Consider the following 18,121-nt stretch of genomic DNA (forward strand, 5'->3'; position numbering starts at 1 on the left):
CTTCCTGGAGCAGGTAGGGGATAAACTTTTGCTTTTACTTGGTTTACCAGAAACAATTTAAAACCATTATGAGAGTATTAACAAAATATCCAGTTTGTTTGGCAAAACCACTTAGTTGCAGAAGTAGAGAAGAAAAAAATCAAATGATGACCTTTAACATTTAAATTCAAGGAAAAGTACCATTAGCAACTAACGTAAGTCATTCAGAACAAGATAACATGAGACACGTAGATGACCATCGTCCTTAAAACTTAATTCAACATGACATGCAGCATCACCAGGCTTTTATCTACTTTTACAAGCCTTTTTCAAACATCAAGTCTAAACATAATTTATAGATAACCCAAATAGTTTCCTTCTGACTTACTACAAAAAATAATTTTTAAAGACTCTTCTTTCTTGGTCTTTCTCCCCCCACCCCCTCTCTTACATATGCATTTGATGGCAATGAACACTGTATCTTATTAATACAGACTTAAAGTTCATGTCTAACTGCCAGATTCTTACCAGATTCTAATTACCAGTGTCACCTGGTCTTATTTTTCCCACTGATAAATGAAGTAGTGTCTCCTTTCTACCAAGCATTATATGAGTGAAATACTTCACACCTAATCTCTAATTTTTCATAGCTCTAATCAAAAGGAAAATATCCACTTTCCTGGCATGAGATAGGCAAAAAAAAAAAAAAAAAACTAAAATATTTCAGAAAGAAAGGCCAGCCCGGAGAAGCCATCTTTAATTCAAAGAGCTGCCAAAACGACTAACAGCACTAATCCTGAGAACAGATAAAGCATAACAAAATATGCATAAGCATTATGTCAGCAAAACACCAGTTTATGCTTAGCAACACTATTAATCATTCTAATATGTAGACTACTTATGGCAAAGACTAATTTCTTCTACTTCAAGCCATCCCTAAGTCATTTTCTCAAAGAAGTGACCTTGGTGTCTCTTCCCTTCCTTCCTCATTTAAAACATGTTATATTAATGGTTCTCTCTCCATAGCTTCAAAATTTCTTGGTACTTAAGTCCCTCAGTTTTGGCCACCCTCCATTCTGATTAATGAAGCATTCATCAGCTTCCTGTTAGTGGACTCTTCATTCAATCCAAAATTTAAAAAATGAACATTAACCCTCAGCACCTGTCACTATGACCTCCCAACATTCCCTATTTTAAATCATCTGAATTACACTGGCTAACTGTAAAATTACAGCTGATATACATAACTTTAGTCTAAATTAGTGTCCATATATCTATACTTCAGTACTTCCCAAATCACTATAAGGTATCAATCATGTCAGGTAAAGAAGCCACAAAACAAACAGGGCACCTGATGGTCCATTTAGTGCAGTGGCAAGTTAAGATACTCTTTTTTTTTACACTTAAACATACTGTAGAATAGACTTTAAAACCTGCATGTTTAAAAAAAGATTTCAAGGAAATCTCAAAATGGGCTACTTGGGTACTCTTTCATCTGTCCAAGTATACTGGTAGAAAAGGCGGACAGAGTGCTGTTACAGGTGACCTTCACTGAAGATATAACTATGACACTGCTATTACACTGGTCCGCTCTGGACACGTCTGAAAATCAGCATTCTTTTCCTAATGAGTTTTGTACGAGAAAAATGTTTTATAGAAGTAGCCACTGTGACCACAACTATATATTGCAGCATCGACTACATGCTGTATCAACAGGAAAAATGAGTTCTAGTAAAACAAATCACATTCTACCATGGCCCCATGAACAGTGAGGAAAAATGATCTTTAAAAGAAACTAGAAATATGCCACTCAATAGTATTTACCTTTTAACCTTAGCATATTCCAAAGGTAGAAACATGTTTTGGTAAAGAGGCAACATGATGCATAACAAAGGACAAAGAATTTCAAGTACAAAGAGGAGTTTTGGTCTCAACTGGGCCACTTCCCAGTCTCTAAAATTAGCAAAATAATGTGCTTAAATGGATCTGAAAGTTTTGTAAACAATAAGCAGCATAAAAGTATTGTATACACATATGTGTTTATAGATACATGTAAGTATGTATATGTACATATACATACATAAGTGTATATATACACATATATATAAACACACATATATACACACACCCTTTCAGAATATATCAACTGGGAATAATGGCTTCTCTTATCAGACATCTTCATTAATATGGGCAGTGAAAATTTTCTTCTTTGTTACTAATGCCCAATAAGCAAGTCTAAAAACTATAGTCAATAATGAAAAGACACAAAGTTTTATAAAATACCCACATTCTTTAGACAGTTTTTGCATTTATAACTTGTTTACATTCTAAAAGGGGAGGGGGAGAACACTTTATAACAAAATGTATTAAGTAGGCCAAAAGTTAAACTGAGGTTAAACCTAACAAGTGACAAACCAAAAACACAGAGAGACAGTACACAAGAGTGTAAAAATCTACAATTAAGTCTTTCATTGCCAAAATCAACAACGCTGAACAAGACTGAGAATAATTTGTTAGATGCATATGAGAACAGTTTGACAATTTTATGTCATCACTTGCATTATAAAGGACTAGGATCTTGCTGCAATTATACACAGTCCTCTTCGTACAAACAGAACGTAGAAATGAAGTGATTAATTAAAAACCAAATGATTAATTTAACATGACAAAGTATTTTCAGTTATAGTACACTGCATACGAGTTAAAACTCACTGATCAAATTTGATCTTATAAAGTGAAGACTGCTTCAAGGCACCTGAGTGGCTCAGCTGGTTAGGCATCTGACTCTTGATTTCGGCTCAGGTCACAAGTTCGAGCCCTGTGTCAGGGTCTGTGCTGACAGTGTGAGCATGCTTGGGATTCTCTTTCTCCACTCCCACACTCACATGTACACATGCTCTCTCTCAAAATAAGTAAACATTTTAAAAAATAAATAAAATGAAGACTTTCAAAAAATTACTTGAGCATTAGGCTTTTCCCTTATTTTTTTAAATAAATTTGGAAAGGACAAGAGTAAAATAATAAAAACAACCAAACAAAAATTAACACTGCCTTTATAGGTTTAAAAATATCTAAGGTGAGTGCCTTTATTTATCATTTTTATGTAGAAGATTGTCAGAAACATCCTTAGATCATTCTTTATTTCTTCTTCCAAGCATCAAATAAACTGCTTAGAGAAATATTATAAATCTGATAAAAAATACTGGAAAAAAGATTTTCTTAAATAAATTAAACTTACAGGAAAGCAAATGTGACATTGTTGACAACAGGTCTCAATTTTGCCATTAAGATAGAAATGACTGGTGGGGCACCTGGGTGGTTCAGTCGGTTAAATGGTTTCAGCTCAGGTCATGATCTCACAGTTTGTGGGTTCAAGCCCTGCATCGGGCTCTGCACTATCACCTTAGGATTCTCTCTCTCTGCCCCTCCTCTGCTTGCTCTCTCTTTCTTTCTGTCTCAAAAATAAGTAAATAAATTTAAATAAAAGAAAAAAAAGAAAAAGAACATTTAAAAAAAAGATAGGAATGCAAGCTGGTGCAGCCACTCTGGAAAACAGTATGGAGGTTCCTCAAAAAACTAAAAAGAGAACTACCTTACGACCCAGCAATTGCACTACTAGGCATTTATCCACGGGATACAGGTGTGCTGTTTCGAAGGGACACATGCAACCCCATTTTTATAGCAGCACTATTGACAATAGCCAAAGTATGGAAAGAGCCCACATGTCCATCGATGGATGAATGGATAAAGAAGATGTGGTATATATATACAATGGAGTATTACTCGGCAATCACAAAGAATGAAATCTTGCCATTTGCAACTACGGGGATGGAACTGGAGGGTATTATGCTAAGTGAAATTAGTCAGTCAGAGAAAGACAAAAATCACATGACTTCACTCATATGAGGGCTTTAAGAGACAAAACAGATGAACATAAGGGAAGGGAAACAAAATAATATAAAAACAAGGAGGGGGACAAAACAGAAGAGACTCAAAAATATGGAGAACAAACTGAGGGTTACGGGAGGGATTGCGGAAGAGGGGATGGGCTAAATAAGTAGGGGGCACTAAGGAATCTACCCCTGAAATCATTGTTGCACTAATTTGCATTGCTAACTAATTTGAATGTAAATTTAAAAAAACAAAACAAGTCAAAAGAAAAAGAAAAAAAAAGACAGAAATGACTGGTTTATTATGTGACCCCATTAATGATTAAAGAATCCTTTCTCTATATTTTCCTCTGAACAATGTTTCAGGCCATCATAACCATTATATGGTCCAAGTACTATTTATGGAGGCCAAAAAGAATGCTGATGTCATTCATTTTACTTTCTAACATCAAGACTTACAACTATAAAATCCACAGATAATATTTCTATTTTTTACATGTATTACTCATGTGCCTGGCACATAAATGTTAGTTACTATTACTATAATTAGTAACTCAAATAATTACATTAAGTGCTGTGATTTCTAAGAGCTGCAGTGTTACTAATTTATCAAATGCCTTACTTCCCTCAAAATACTAAAAGACAAACATATACATGAGAACTGACTGAGACAGCATGAAAAAAGCAGATTCTAACATACAACAGGCATTTTATTCACTGTGATAGATACTAGTAACTGTTAGTTATGGATGGAATTGTGTCCCCCCAAACTCATATACTAAAGCCCTTACTCCCAGAATAACTGTAGTTGGAGACTGACTGGGCCTTAAAGGAGATGATTAAAGTTAAAGGACATGGGAAGGGTAGGGTCCTAACCCAACAGGGCCGATGTCCCTGTAAGTAGAGACAGACACCAAGAATATACACACACAGTGGATACAGCAAGAAGGAGGCTGTCTGCAGCCCAGCAAGACAGGCATCATCAGAAACCAAACCCGCTGGCACCTTGACCTCAGACTTCCAGCCTCCAGAACCGAGAAAATAAACTTCAGTTATTTAAGCCACTCAGTCTGTGGTATTCTGCTATATCAGCCCAAGCAGACTAACACATAGTTCACTGAAAAAGTTGGTAAAAGCAGGAAAAAAATAAAAATGCTCTGTAAAAATACTGAATATCTTAACTTGAAAAACTGTATATTCATTTATCAATCTTTTGATATAGAATCAAAGATTTCCTACAAAGATTTCTAGTTTTGGCTTCTGTAAAATGATGCAAGAACTTAAAGACTCTTACAAAGCAATCTGGGTACAGAAACCTAGATTCGGATAGCTTTTTTCTAACCTTTTATACTCATCTCACCCATTCCCAGTCCAAGAGTTTTATTTAGCAACTCACTTTATCCCATCTTTCTAAAGTATTCCACTTAGCTTTTATAGAAATGACAACTTTATTCTCACACTCACACTTCACTGGAATAACTAGCATTTAATTACATCACATAATTACCATAACAAATATAACCAGCATAAACAACTCACAAAACAAACACAACTGGCTCATGGAATACAGACAACTCAGCTGGTAGGTACAGAAGCATAGAGATATAGTAGAGATCAAGCAACTCACCAGCTGGAAGTATGCAACATGTTACAGTCATAGGTGCTGGTGTTTTAGGACAAAAATGGCCAGTATTAGACAATCAATGGAGTTTGCCATGGAGGTTGGTTAAGAGGATTTCTATTGTATATCCAAATACATTTTACCCATCAAAAAAACTGTCACTTCGGAATGTTGTCATTGTGCCAAACAATATGGAAACCCCTCTTTTAGAATTTCTGAATCTGCCTAATGTTTTAAATATTCAATGGTAGATCATCAATCTTGGAACAGGATTTGATTTCCAAAAAACAACAATTAGGTGATGGGTCTGCTATAAAATGTGAGCACCAAAGTCCAGTAATAAAATTCAAAGAAAAGCAAAGTGTCACTATATAGCAAAATAACTGTTTAATATTATTTCTTTAAATGTAAATCTAAAAATTTCAAGAATATGCTGAATAAGTACAACATAAATATAACAAGTACAAGATGCCACCCCAAGAATATCTATCATTTCAATATAAAATTCTGTTGTTTTAAAAATGACAACCACTTAGGGGCGCCTGGGTGGCTCAGTCAGTTAAGCGTCCGACTTCGGCTCAGGTCATGATCTCACGGTCCGTGAATTCGAGCCCCACATCGGGTTCTGTGCAACAGCTCAGAGCCTGGAGCCTGCTTCAGATTCTGTGTCTCCCTCTCTCTGACCCTCCCCCGTTCATGCTCTGTCTCTCTCTGTCTCAAAAATAAATAAACATTTAAAAAAAAAAAGACAACCACTTATATTAATTATATCTCATTTACCTATACATATATATGTATGTAAACACACACATATAACCCCGTTCCTGAGTGAACACAAATCAACTATTTATATACATAAATAACTTCATGTTCTGAAATGCCCCGATACTGAAGCCTGATTAATGAAGAAACTTTATGTCACACTGAATCTTATTTAGTAATTAAAATAAATCACTAAAGTTTGTGCATAAAGAAGTAACATAATGGATGCAGTGTTTTAGAAAGTCATTTAACAGTTAAGAACTAGAGGTGTGAAAAATGGAAAAGATAATTTAGGAAACAACCAGAACAAACGAGGTATATGATAGTAAGAGTCTAAATTAGAGACAGATAGCAAATGGAAATTAAAAGGACAAAGGACAAAAACAAGAAGTCTATAATAATATATTCAAAAAGCACTTTACAAATATTAGTTTTCATTACTGTGAAAGAATCCATAAGCTGTAAATCAGATGAAAAAAATCAAATGCAGAGTAGAGGTGAGTATGACAAAATCTTCGGGCAGTAACACTGTTCTTTCCTGCTTATTGTACAGATCAAAAACAAAGATGGGACACACTCAAGGTTAGTGAATTTTGGAAAGCTGTGGTTGTCAATCCAGATAAGTATAGCTGAAGGAGCATGTTGTAGATTTAATTAAGCTTCATTATGAAGCATTATTCATATCAATTCTGATCTGGATATGAAATAACAGATGTTTTGTTCTTCTCAAGAATTGTGTGTGTGTGTGTGTGTCAGAAAGAGCACATGCATTGAGTCCTAACAGATGAGAGAAAATGACTTTGTCCATTATATAAAGTGACTTTTTCTTTGCAGAATAGTCTTCAATCAAGTAGGTTCTGCTTTGGAGGAAAAACGGTAACTAGTAGATTGCTAGTTAGACAATAGTTGTTTAATTAAGTGTGCTGTTTTTCTTTATTTAACTGCATTCATGACAAAGATGCGAAGTTAAAGTCAACTTCTATTTCTACTCTGCTATTTAACTTCTATATCCAATTCCTACCCTCTAAATCTCACCAAATGTCACAAAACTCTTGAACTTCAAACTCAATTACAGGAAAACTAGAAAATTCTCTTTTGGATTCTTCCAGAATTTATCCAAAAAATACTAGGATAATTTACCTCAAATGTCTTCACCTTTTCCATGGTTATCAAGCGCCTTGATGTGTGACTGGAAAGCTTCTGCTCACAGTTGCTAATGAGTTGCAGGCAAGGGTGCCAGGGTACCATCTCCTCGGTGTATCTGAAGAAAGCACAGCTGACTTTTAGGAACACTCATATGTGCACCCCACACAGGATCGTCATGGGGTTATCCAGTGTGGTATGGATGTCCTCCCACTCCACGCTCTACATATTTTATTTTACATATACTGACTATATAATCCATAAACAAACATTTTACAAAGTACTTTAATATTACATCTGAAAAAAGCAGTTTAATTTTTTTTTACCTGTGGCCTGAGACTAAGAGACAGTGAAAGAATGTTTTACAGAAGAACACAAAGCATTTAACGATTTGACGTTAACAAGACAAGGATTCCACCCTAAAGGGTCCCACAAGAGCACATAAGACAGAAATATATTCTGTAACAAACAATCCCTTGATATGCATGAGGGACTGACTCATCTGGAGATTTTTATGAATTCCCAAAGAATGAAGTCTACTCGGCATATATTTTCCCTATAAAATGAAGTGTTCCTGCAAAATTTTAATGGCATCTTGAGATCTCTATTACCTTTGTAAATACAGGAAAAGTTATTTGTAAGATTATTCAAATAAACTAGCAATAAAATAAGCACCACATGGTCACCTTAACCATGGAAGAAATCAAAGCCACAATAATGAGCAGTGGTGACTGCTGCTATGCAGCCCAGGTACCACGTGTATGGAGGTGATGACACCTAGAAAGCAGGATAGTCAGGCAGCAGTAGTTCTGAACCATCTGACAGGTTGTTGGCATCACTCTTGGCAGAAGAAACAGGTGACAGATGAGGGGGAAACAGCTATGGAAGAATGCTGAAGAACAGCAGGGGAGGCACTCATTAGGTATGGGTACCATTAAGAACACTGTGATGCCTAGTTTTTATTTTTCCTTTGCAAATCTTTTGCCTTTCTAGGTAACCTCTGCAAACATTTATTATATGGGAAATTTTCAAGTTCTGGTCCAAAGTGGGAAAGGTGCCAGTTAGCACTTCCCATAAAGGACACCATCTCAGCTAGCCCATTCCAATGCATCAACATGGTCTTCACTACCACTCTTTTACTGACTTCTCTAGTCCCTCTGACCTTCAATGAGCTCTCCCTCATTACCTCAACCACATGCTCAAAACCTTCATCACCCACTTACAAAGCAACATTCATAATGTACTTCACTGTATTATCAGTGGAAGGAATTCCCTTGAAGTCATTCTCTGCATCCTTCCTTAGAGCTCTCCAGTAGGTAATGACCATTTCACATTTTGCCTGATCTAACAATTCTCTAAAGTTCACTATCTAGTCAGAAATGTTGTCTTTCTCCTAAGATTAGTTAATATCAAATTTGGGAGTCTTCATACAAAGCATTTATGATATGGAGACATACATTCTACACCATGGTTAACAGAAAAAAAAAAAATATAGCCTTGACCTTAAGCTTGAAAAAGCAGAGTTTGTAGATGTCTAAAATAGTATTTGTCAAACTTAGTTATGTACCTTTTTTTAAGGAAAAAAATCTTATTTCCTGGCAGAGTTAACTTAAAGTATTCTTATTAAAATGTAACTTAAAGATATATAAGCATAAGTTAGATATAAAGTCCATATGCTTACATTCTTTAAATACCTATAAAACCAAAACAAATTTACAAATCAAAAGTACAAAACCAATACAATTTTAATACTGATGACACGAATGATGCTAAGCTTGTGAAACTAAGTCACCAGGCCTTTGGCTTAAGAGCAGAAAAACATAGTTATGTGTTTTATATTACCTTTTTGACTTGATCTTTAAGTTTAAGCATGAAAGAACGTCATTTGGGTTATCATTATCATTAACAAGCTCTTTTTTTTTATTTTTTTTATGTTTATTTATTTTTGAGACAATTTGTGAGAGACAGAGTACAATCAGCAGAGGGGCAGACAGAGGGAGACACAGAATCCGAAGTGGGCTCCAAGCTCTGAGTTGTCAGCCCAGAGCCCAATGCAGGGCTTGAACCCACAAACCGTGAGATCATGATCTGAGCTGAAGTCGGACTCTTAACCGACTGAGCCACTCAGGCGCCCCGCCCCATTAACAAGCTCGCCTTGAATCACTACCCTATTATACTAGGACCAATTTAGCTGTATACTCCCAAAATACCATGCTAAGAATTTTAAAATATCAACAAAAAAAATTTTTTTTAATGTTTATTTACTTATTTTGAAAGAGTGCATGTGAGCAGGGGAGGGGCAAAGAGGGACAGAGAGAACCCCAAGCAGGCTCCGCGCTGTCAGCACAGAGACTGACACAGGGCTCCATCTTATGAACCATGAGATTACAATCTGAGACAAAAATCAAGAGACACTTAAACTGACTGAGCCACACAGGTACCCGCTAAAATTCTTTACTATAGATTTACTAATATATTTTATACCAACATACTTCAATGAACTGTTTACAAAGTGTTAAATAGAAGCCATAAATCTGTACTATGCCTGGGTTATTATGATAGTATGGTATGCTATCTTCGTTTCATTTCTATTACTATACCCCTACAATCCAAACATCTATTTAAAACCTAAATCAGCCACAATAGACAAGTCCACAGAGGTAGATAAGTGGTTGCCAGGGGCAGAAATAGTGGTGACTGCTTATGTATATGGGGTTTCTTTAGGGATGATACAAATGTTCTGGGATTAGAAAGTGGTGATGGTTGCACAACTTTGTGGATGTACTAAAAACCATGGAGTTGTGAACTGTAAAAAGGTGACTTTCATGATATACAAATTATAACACATTATTTTTTTAAAAGCAAAACCAACTGTGCATAGGCCCCTAGCTTTTCCATAAATCATGACACTCATTTTCCTATGAATCTTCATGCCGTAAGCTATTTCCAAATGTCACTACAATTTCACCTCCCATTTGAGAAACAGATTTTGCACTGATTAGAGCACTCACTGAAAATAGCCCAAGGTATCACTTTTTCTTGTTTCCTAGTTAAGAGATGAAAAACATGTTTTCTTTGCTGCTCTGAGCCACTCCAAAACTCATTTTACTAGAGTTACTGTTTATTCCCAATATAAAGCAAGCCATCATGCTATATGCCTTAAACTTATACAGTGACATATATCAATTATTTCTTCAGTAAAACTGGGAAGAAAAATGTATCCCCAAATCCTACATTGGGGCATACTTTATAAAGCTTCTTTATCAACATTTTTATCACAAGCATTAGCAGCGGGATTTCTATTAAAGGGCATCTTTTACAAAGAAATGCAGTTTGTGATCACCTCAAGAAAGTTATCTGTGTGTAATGCCAGTAAGAAAACAACACAATATGGAGACATAAAGCCTGAGCAAACAGTTGAACTCTGTAGCTTAGCAATTCCTATAATATCAAACACACATGAGTTGAAGTTATGTCATCCAAACGATATTAATGACATAGATCTTCGGGGTCACTTGCAAGTAGCTGCAACTCTGAATAATAAACCCATAAATACCAACAGTTTACAGTAATTTTATGTGGTCAGTCTCTAAGAGTGATAAGAATAAACTACTGAGAGCACAGATAAAAGATTAATTCTACTAAGAAGGGTTGGAAAAGTATCACAGAGATGGTGACAGTTAAGTCAGACCTTGAAAGGTTACTAGAATTTTATCAGCAGAGGAAAGAAGAAATGGTTTATCAAGCAATGGGCACAGAATAAACAAAGGTGAAAAGATACGAAGTGTACAGAGCATCTTGATGCTGGCAAAAATCCGACATGCTAGAGTGGGGGAAAAACTATACCCAAGGAAATACAGCCAGTCTGTTGAGTAGCAATTTCTTCACTGCAAATGGAAAATCCTTTTTCAATCATCAGCTCTGACAATTCCTTGCAAATAACTAAACTTTCAAAGGTAGTACTTTATTTTTATCATGTCTTATACTTTTAAAATGCCCTGGATTTAAAGAGTAATGCCTGAACTTGATTACAATATGTAATTCTTATTTTTAAACTTGAATCGTGTAACAGAATTTGATTGAGTAAATGAATTCAGTAGTAGAACTAAAAGCCCATATTCAATAGACCAAAAATACAAACATTTTAGAATTAAGCTGTGCTCGGGGCTCCTGGGTGGCTCAGTCGGTTGAATGTCCGGCTTCAGCTCAGGTCATGATCTCACAGTTTGTGAGTTCGAGCCCCACATCGGGCTCTATGCTGACAGCTCAGAGCCTGGAGCCTGCTTCGAATTCTGTGTCTCCCTCTCTCTCTGCTCCTCCCCGACTCATGCTCTGTCTCTCTCTTTCAAAAATAAATAAAAGCATTTAAAAAAAAATTTTTTAATAAAAATAAAAAAAATAAAATTAGGCTGTGCTAATGTATTTTAAAAGGAAATCTTTATTCTTAAAAAGCTATATTTTCAATACAATATAACCAAACAAATTCTAAATTGTTTAATTCGGAACCAAGAACATTATTTCAAACATTTCTAGATGATTTTAGTCTTAAATTCATCATAATATTGTGCTATTTTAAAAAGAACAAAGATTTTGGATGACATATAGTACAGAAGTAAATATAATTTATTTCCTAACACAAGACAAACTAAGTTCATTAATAAGTTAACAGTAATAATAATTAATATTTCATTAGTAAGGTCACTTTAGGCTAAAGAGAAGGAGATCTTCCTCTTCCCAGATGCAGCCTGAGGTGACCTCTGAGAATGGTTTTCTATTCACTTGACCCAAAAAACCCCTACAAAACCATGCAAATCAAGAGGTTCAAATCATCATGTTCACTTTAAGAACACATGTGAAACTTCCCAGGCCATCAAGGGTTTGCATATCTGAAAAGCCACCGAGTATTTGAAGGATGTCACTGTGCAGAAGCAATGTGTGCCATTCCATTGCTACAATGGCAGAGTGGTAGGTGTGCCCAGGCCACAGAGTGGGGCTGCACACAGGGTCAGTGGCCTAAAAAGAGAGCCAAATTTTTATTGCACATGCTTAAAAATGCAGAGAGTAATGCTGAGTTTAAGGGTTTAGATGCAGATTTTCTGGTCATTGAGCACATCTAGCTGAACAAAGACTCCAAGATGTGGCATGGAACTTACAGGGCTCACAGTCAGATTAACTCATACATGAGCTCTCCCTGCCACACTTTCAGTGAGATGATCTCTTTTCAGTGAGATAATCCTTACTGAAAAAGAGCAGACTGTTCCCAAACCAGAAGAGGAGGTTGCACAGAACAAAAATATACACCAGAAGAAACTGAAGAAGGGGCACCTGGGTGGCTCAGTCAGTTAGGCAACCAACTTCGGCTCAGGTCATGATCTCATGGTTCATGAGTTCAAGCCCTGCATCGGGCTCTGTGCAGACAGCTCAGAGCCTGCAGCCTGCTTCAGATTCTGTGTCTCCCTCTTTCTCTATGCCCCATCCCCACTTGCATTCTATGTCTCTCAAAAATGAATAAACATTTAAAAAAAATTTTTTTAAGAAGAAACAAATAATTATGTCCCAGGAGTAAATTCTGCATAAAATAAATGCAAATAAAAGTAAAAATAGAAAGGAAAAAAAAGTACAGGGAGGGTAAAACAACAGAAGCCTAATTATGAACATTTGAGAACATGGACATAAATTTCTTGAGAGATAAAGTCAGGGAAGTAAATACCATAGTAGTCTTCCCATGTGTGCATCAGACACATACCTAGATGAGAGCTTTCCCTTGATAAACATCTAGGGTAAAAAAAAAAAAAAAAAAGTGATAAAAGCATGTATCCCTTTTCTACTTCTAAAATATCCCTTTGGTTATATGCATTTGGAAATAAAATTATTAAAATTGAGAAGTCACTGAAAAAAATATCCAATGTCCATTTGTAAGGTCTTTAGAAATATTAAAAATACTTAAAAGTACCTCCAATTTAATTTTGTATAAAGAGAAAGGAATAAATAAAAGAACTACAAAAGATATTCTTAAGCACATTCAACTTGAATTATAATTAAATGCAAAACAACAAAATAGTGGGCAGTCAGAAATGCCAAAAAATAATAAGTACACAAAAACTAATGGGAATATTTCAAAAGGACAGAGGAACCACCTCAAAGTAACTCCCACTGATCAAATCTGAGACAATTTGAGCAACAAAATAGTGACAATAATAAATTATAGCCCAGTGAATAATACAAGCATCCATAAAAGTATAAATTAAGCACTCCATAAAAATATAAATTAATAAATTAGTAAACAAATAGGGGAAGAAGGGAAAACTCTTCCTTACTGTAGAATGCCAACTTAGAAATGTAGAAGGAATGATGGAACAGAAAAGTCATCATTTTGGTGGTTGTAAACAATGGAGTTGACAATGTGAATAGTGACTGGATGAACAAGATAGTGATGTAATACTGGGATATCTCCCCTGATGAAATACTAATCAAAGGAGAAAATGATGGCTCACAGTGGAGAAACCTGACAGAGAACAGGACTAGATGACCAAATTTAAGATCTCTAGGAGCAGTTAACTCTGTGTGCCCCACGATGCAGTGCATGAAAAACACAGTATAATTTTTGTAGTATTCCTACCAAGATCATTACCTGAATCTGGTCCTAAAAGAAACATCAGATGGAGGGAGACATCAACAGGAAGATAGCAGCATAGGAGGACGCTGGGCTCACCTCATCCTGCTGATCCCTTAGATTCCACCCACATCTGCCTAAATAACCCAGAAAATCGCCGGAAGACTAGCAGAACGGACTCTCCGGAGCCAAGCGTAGACAAGAGGCCCATGAAAGAGGGTAGGAAGGGCGGAGAGGCGGTGCATGCTACACGGACTGATGGGAAGGAGTCGGGGCGGTGGAGAGGCGGCCCACTGGGCAAGGCAGAGCCCCCAAAGTCTGGCTTGCAAAAGCGGAGGGGCCAGAGTCTGTGAGTTCTGACAGCTAGCGGGACTTAACATCTGGAATGTTAAAAGTCAACAGCTCTGCTCGGAGAGCAGGAGGGCTAGAGGACACCGGAGGGAGAGTTGTCAACCCCGGGAGACAGAGCTCAGCTTGGCAGGGGAACAAAGGTGCTGGCAAGCACCATTTCCCTCTCCCATCCTCCAGCTGAAATTCCAAAAGGAACCAGTTCCTGTCACCAAACTTGCTTGCACCGTGCAAATGCCCAACGCTGTGCTTCTGTGGATCCATCCCTCTGATGGGCCTGCCTCCCTCCTGGTGCTGCAGGGGACCACCATCAGCAAAGCTAGCTAAACCTGCCCCTCCCACCCCTGCGCACCTTGTGGATCCACCCCAGCTAATATGCCAGATTGCATCAAAGCAGCACCACAAGCCTGGCAGTCTGCAAGTAGCCCAGACAGAAGCCACACCACTCCACAGTGAGTCCTGACCCTGGGAGAGGGGAAGATAAAGTACACACCAGTCTGACCGTGGCCCCAACGGTGGGCTGGGGGCAGACATCGGGTCTGACTGCGGACCTGCCCACCAGCACAAGTTTCTCTGGACAGCACAGGGGAAGTGCCCTGCAGTTTGGAGCTACTGCAGGAACTACCAAAAATGCTGAAACATAAGAATTCTCCTCAAAAGAAACTCCAGGAAGTAGCGACAGCTAACGAATTGATCAAAAACGATTTAAGCAACATAATGGAACAAGAATTTAGAATAATAGTCATAAAATTAATCGCTGGGCTTGAAAAAAGCAGAGAGGACAGCAGAGAATCTATTGCTATAGAGATCAAGAGACTAAAACCTAGTCATGGGTAACTAAAAAATGCTATAAATGAGGTACAAAATAAAATGGAGGCAGCCATAGCACAGACTGAAGAGGCAGAGGAAAGAATAGGTGAATTAGAAGATGAAATTATGTGGGGCGCCTGGGTGGCTCAGTCAGTTAAGTGTCCGACTACAGCTCAGGTCATGATCTCACAGTCCGTGAGTTCAAGCCCCGTGTTGGGCTCTGTGCTGACAGCTCAGAGCTTGGAGCCTGCTTCAGATTCTGTGTCTCCCTCTCTCTCTGCCCCTCCCTTGCTCATGCTGTCTCTCTCTGTCTCAAAAATAAATAAAAACATTTTTAAAAATTTTTAAAAAAGAAGATAAAATTATGGGAAAAGAGGAAGCTGAGAAAATGAGAGATAAAAAAATCCAGGAGTATGAGGGGAGAATTTGAGAACTAAGTGATGCAATCAAATGGAACAATATCCATATCATAGGAATTCCAGAAGAAGAAGAGAGAAAGGTGCTGAAGCTGTACTTGAACAAATCATAGCTGAGAACTTCCCTGATCTGGGGAAGGAAACAGGCACTGAAATCCAAGAGGCACAGAGAACTCCCTTCAGACGTAATTTGAATCGATCTTCTGCAGGACATATCATAGTGGAACTGGCAAAATACAAGGATAAGGAGAGAATTCTGAAAGCAGGTAGGGGTAAACAGGCCCTAACTTACAAAGGTAGACACATAAAGGGCAGTAGCAGACCTATCTACTGAAACTTGGCAGGCCAGAAAGGAATGGCAGGAAATCTTCAGTGTGATGAACAGAAAAAATATGCAGCCAAGAATCCTTTCTCCAGCAAGTCTGTCATTCAGAATAGAAGGAGAGATAAAGATTTTCCCAAACAAACAAAAACTGAAGGAATTCATTACCACTAAACCAGCCCTACAAGAGATCCTAAGAGGGATTCTGTGAGTGAAATGTTGCAAGGACCACAAAGTACCAGAGACATCAGTACAAGCATGAAAGCTACAGACATCACAATGACTCTAAACCCCTATCTTTCAATAATAACACTGAATGTAAATGGACTAAATGTGTCAACCAAAAGACATAGGGTATCAGAATGGATAAAAAAAACAAGACCCATCTATTTGCTGTCTACAAGAGACTCATTTTAAACCTGAGGACACCTTCAGATTGAAAGTGAGGGGATGGAGAACTATCGACCATGCTACTGCAAGTCAAAAGAAAGCTGGAATAGCCACACTTATATCAGACAAACTAGACTTTAAATTAAAGGCTGTAACAAGAGGTGAAGAAGGGCATTATATAATAATTACAGGGTCTATCCATCAGGAAGAGCTAACAATTATAAATGTCTATGCACCGAATATGGGAGCCCCCAAATATATAAAACAATTAATCACAAATATAAGCAACCTTATTGATAAGAATATGGTAATTGCAGGGGACTTTAATACCCCACTTACAACAATGGATAGATCATGTAGACACAGGATCAATAAAGAAACAAGGGCCCTGAATGATACATTGGATCAGATGGACTTGACAGATATATTTAGAACTCTGCATCCCAAAGCAACAGAATATACTTTCTTCTCAAGTGCACATGGAACATTCTCCAAGATAGGTCACAAACTGGGTCACAAAACAGCCCTTCATAAGTATAAAAGAATTGAGATCATACCATGCACACTTTGAGACCGCAATGCTATGAAACTTGAAATCAACCACAGGAAAAAGTCTGGAAAACCTCCAAGAGCATGGAGATTAAAGAACACCCTACTAAAGAATGAATAGGTCAACCAGGCAATTAGAGAAGAAATTAAAAATATATGGAAATAACGCTTTGGGATGCAGCAAAGGCAATCCCGAGAGGAAAATACATTGCAATCCAGGCCTATCTCAAGAAACAAGAAAAATCCCCAATACAAAATCGAACAGCACACCTAAAGGAAATAGAGGCAGAACAGCAAAGAAACCCCAAACCCAACAGAAGAAGAGAAATAATACACAATACAGAATCTAAAAAAATCTGTAGAGCAGATCAATGAAACCAAGAGTTGGTTTTTTGAAAAAATAAACAAAATGGATAAACCTCTAGCCAGGCTTCTCAAAAAGAAAAGGGAGATGACCCAAATAGATAAAATCATGAATGAAAATGGAATTATTACAACCAATCCCTCAGAAATACAAGCAATTATCAGGGAATACTATGAAAAGTTATATGCCAACAAACTGGACAACCTGGAAGAAATGGACAAATTCCTAAGCATCCACACACTTCCAAAACTCAAACAGGAAGAAATAGAAAACTTGAACAGACCCATAACCAGCAAAGAAATTGAATCAAGTCAATTCAAGAAATTGAATGAAGTCAACCTTTCACTTTTTGCAGATGACATGATATTATACATGGAAAACCTGATAGACTCCACCATAAGTCTGCTAGAACGGATACATGAATTCAGCAAAGTCACAGGATACAAAATTAATGTACAAAAGTCAGTTGCATTCTTATACACTAATAATGAAGCAACAGAAAGACAAAGAAACTGATCCCATTCACAATTGCACCAAGAATCATAAAATACCTAGGAATAAACCTAACCATGCTGAAAACTATAGAAAGCTTATGAAGGAAATTGAATAAGATACGAAGAAATGGAAAAACATTCCATGCTCATAGTAGAATATTGTTAAAATGTCAATACTACCCAAAGCAATCTATACATTCAATGCAATCCCAATCAAAACTTCACCAGCATTCTTCTCGAAGCTAGAACAAGCAATCCTAAAATTTGTATGGAACCACAAAAGACCCCGAATAGCCAAAGTAATATTGAAGAAGAAGACCAAAGCGGGATGCATCACAATCCCAGACTTTAGCCTCTACTACAAAGCTGTAATCATCAAGACAGCATGGTATTGGCACAAAAACAGACACACAGACCAAT

At 37.1% G+C, this 18,121-nt stretch overlaps 1 protein-coding gene and 1 pseudogene across 3 annotated transcripts in view; one reads left to right on the forward strand and one right to left on the reverse strand.

The window, feature by feature from the left end:
• TRMT11 (tRNA methyltransferase 11 homolog) overlaps positions 1-18,121 on the reverse strand; it is a 59,315-nt gene that overhangs the window by 13,676 nt on the left and 27,518 nt on the right. For all 3 annotated transcript variants that reach the window (XM_015084327.3, XM_015084325.3, XM_015084326.3), the window contains one exon: positions 7,393-7,513. In XM_015084327.3, the coding sequence (XP_014939813.1) occupies positions 7,393-7,513 (121 nt within the window). The remainder of the gene's footprint in view (positions 1-7,392; positions 7,514-18,121) is intronic.
• Positions 12,159-17,566, forward strand: LOC106986138 (60S ribosomal protein L17-like; annotated as a pseudogene).

Source organism: Acinonyx jubatus, chromosome B2 (genome assembly GCF_027475565.1).
Source record: "Acinonyx jubatus isolate Ajub_Pintada_27869175 chromosome B2, VMU_Ajub_asm_v1.0, whole genome shotgun sequence".
NCBI lineage: Eukaryota > Metazoa > Chordata > Mammalia > Carnivora > Felidae > Acinonyx > Acinonyx jubatus.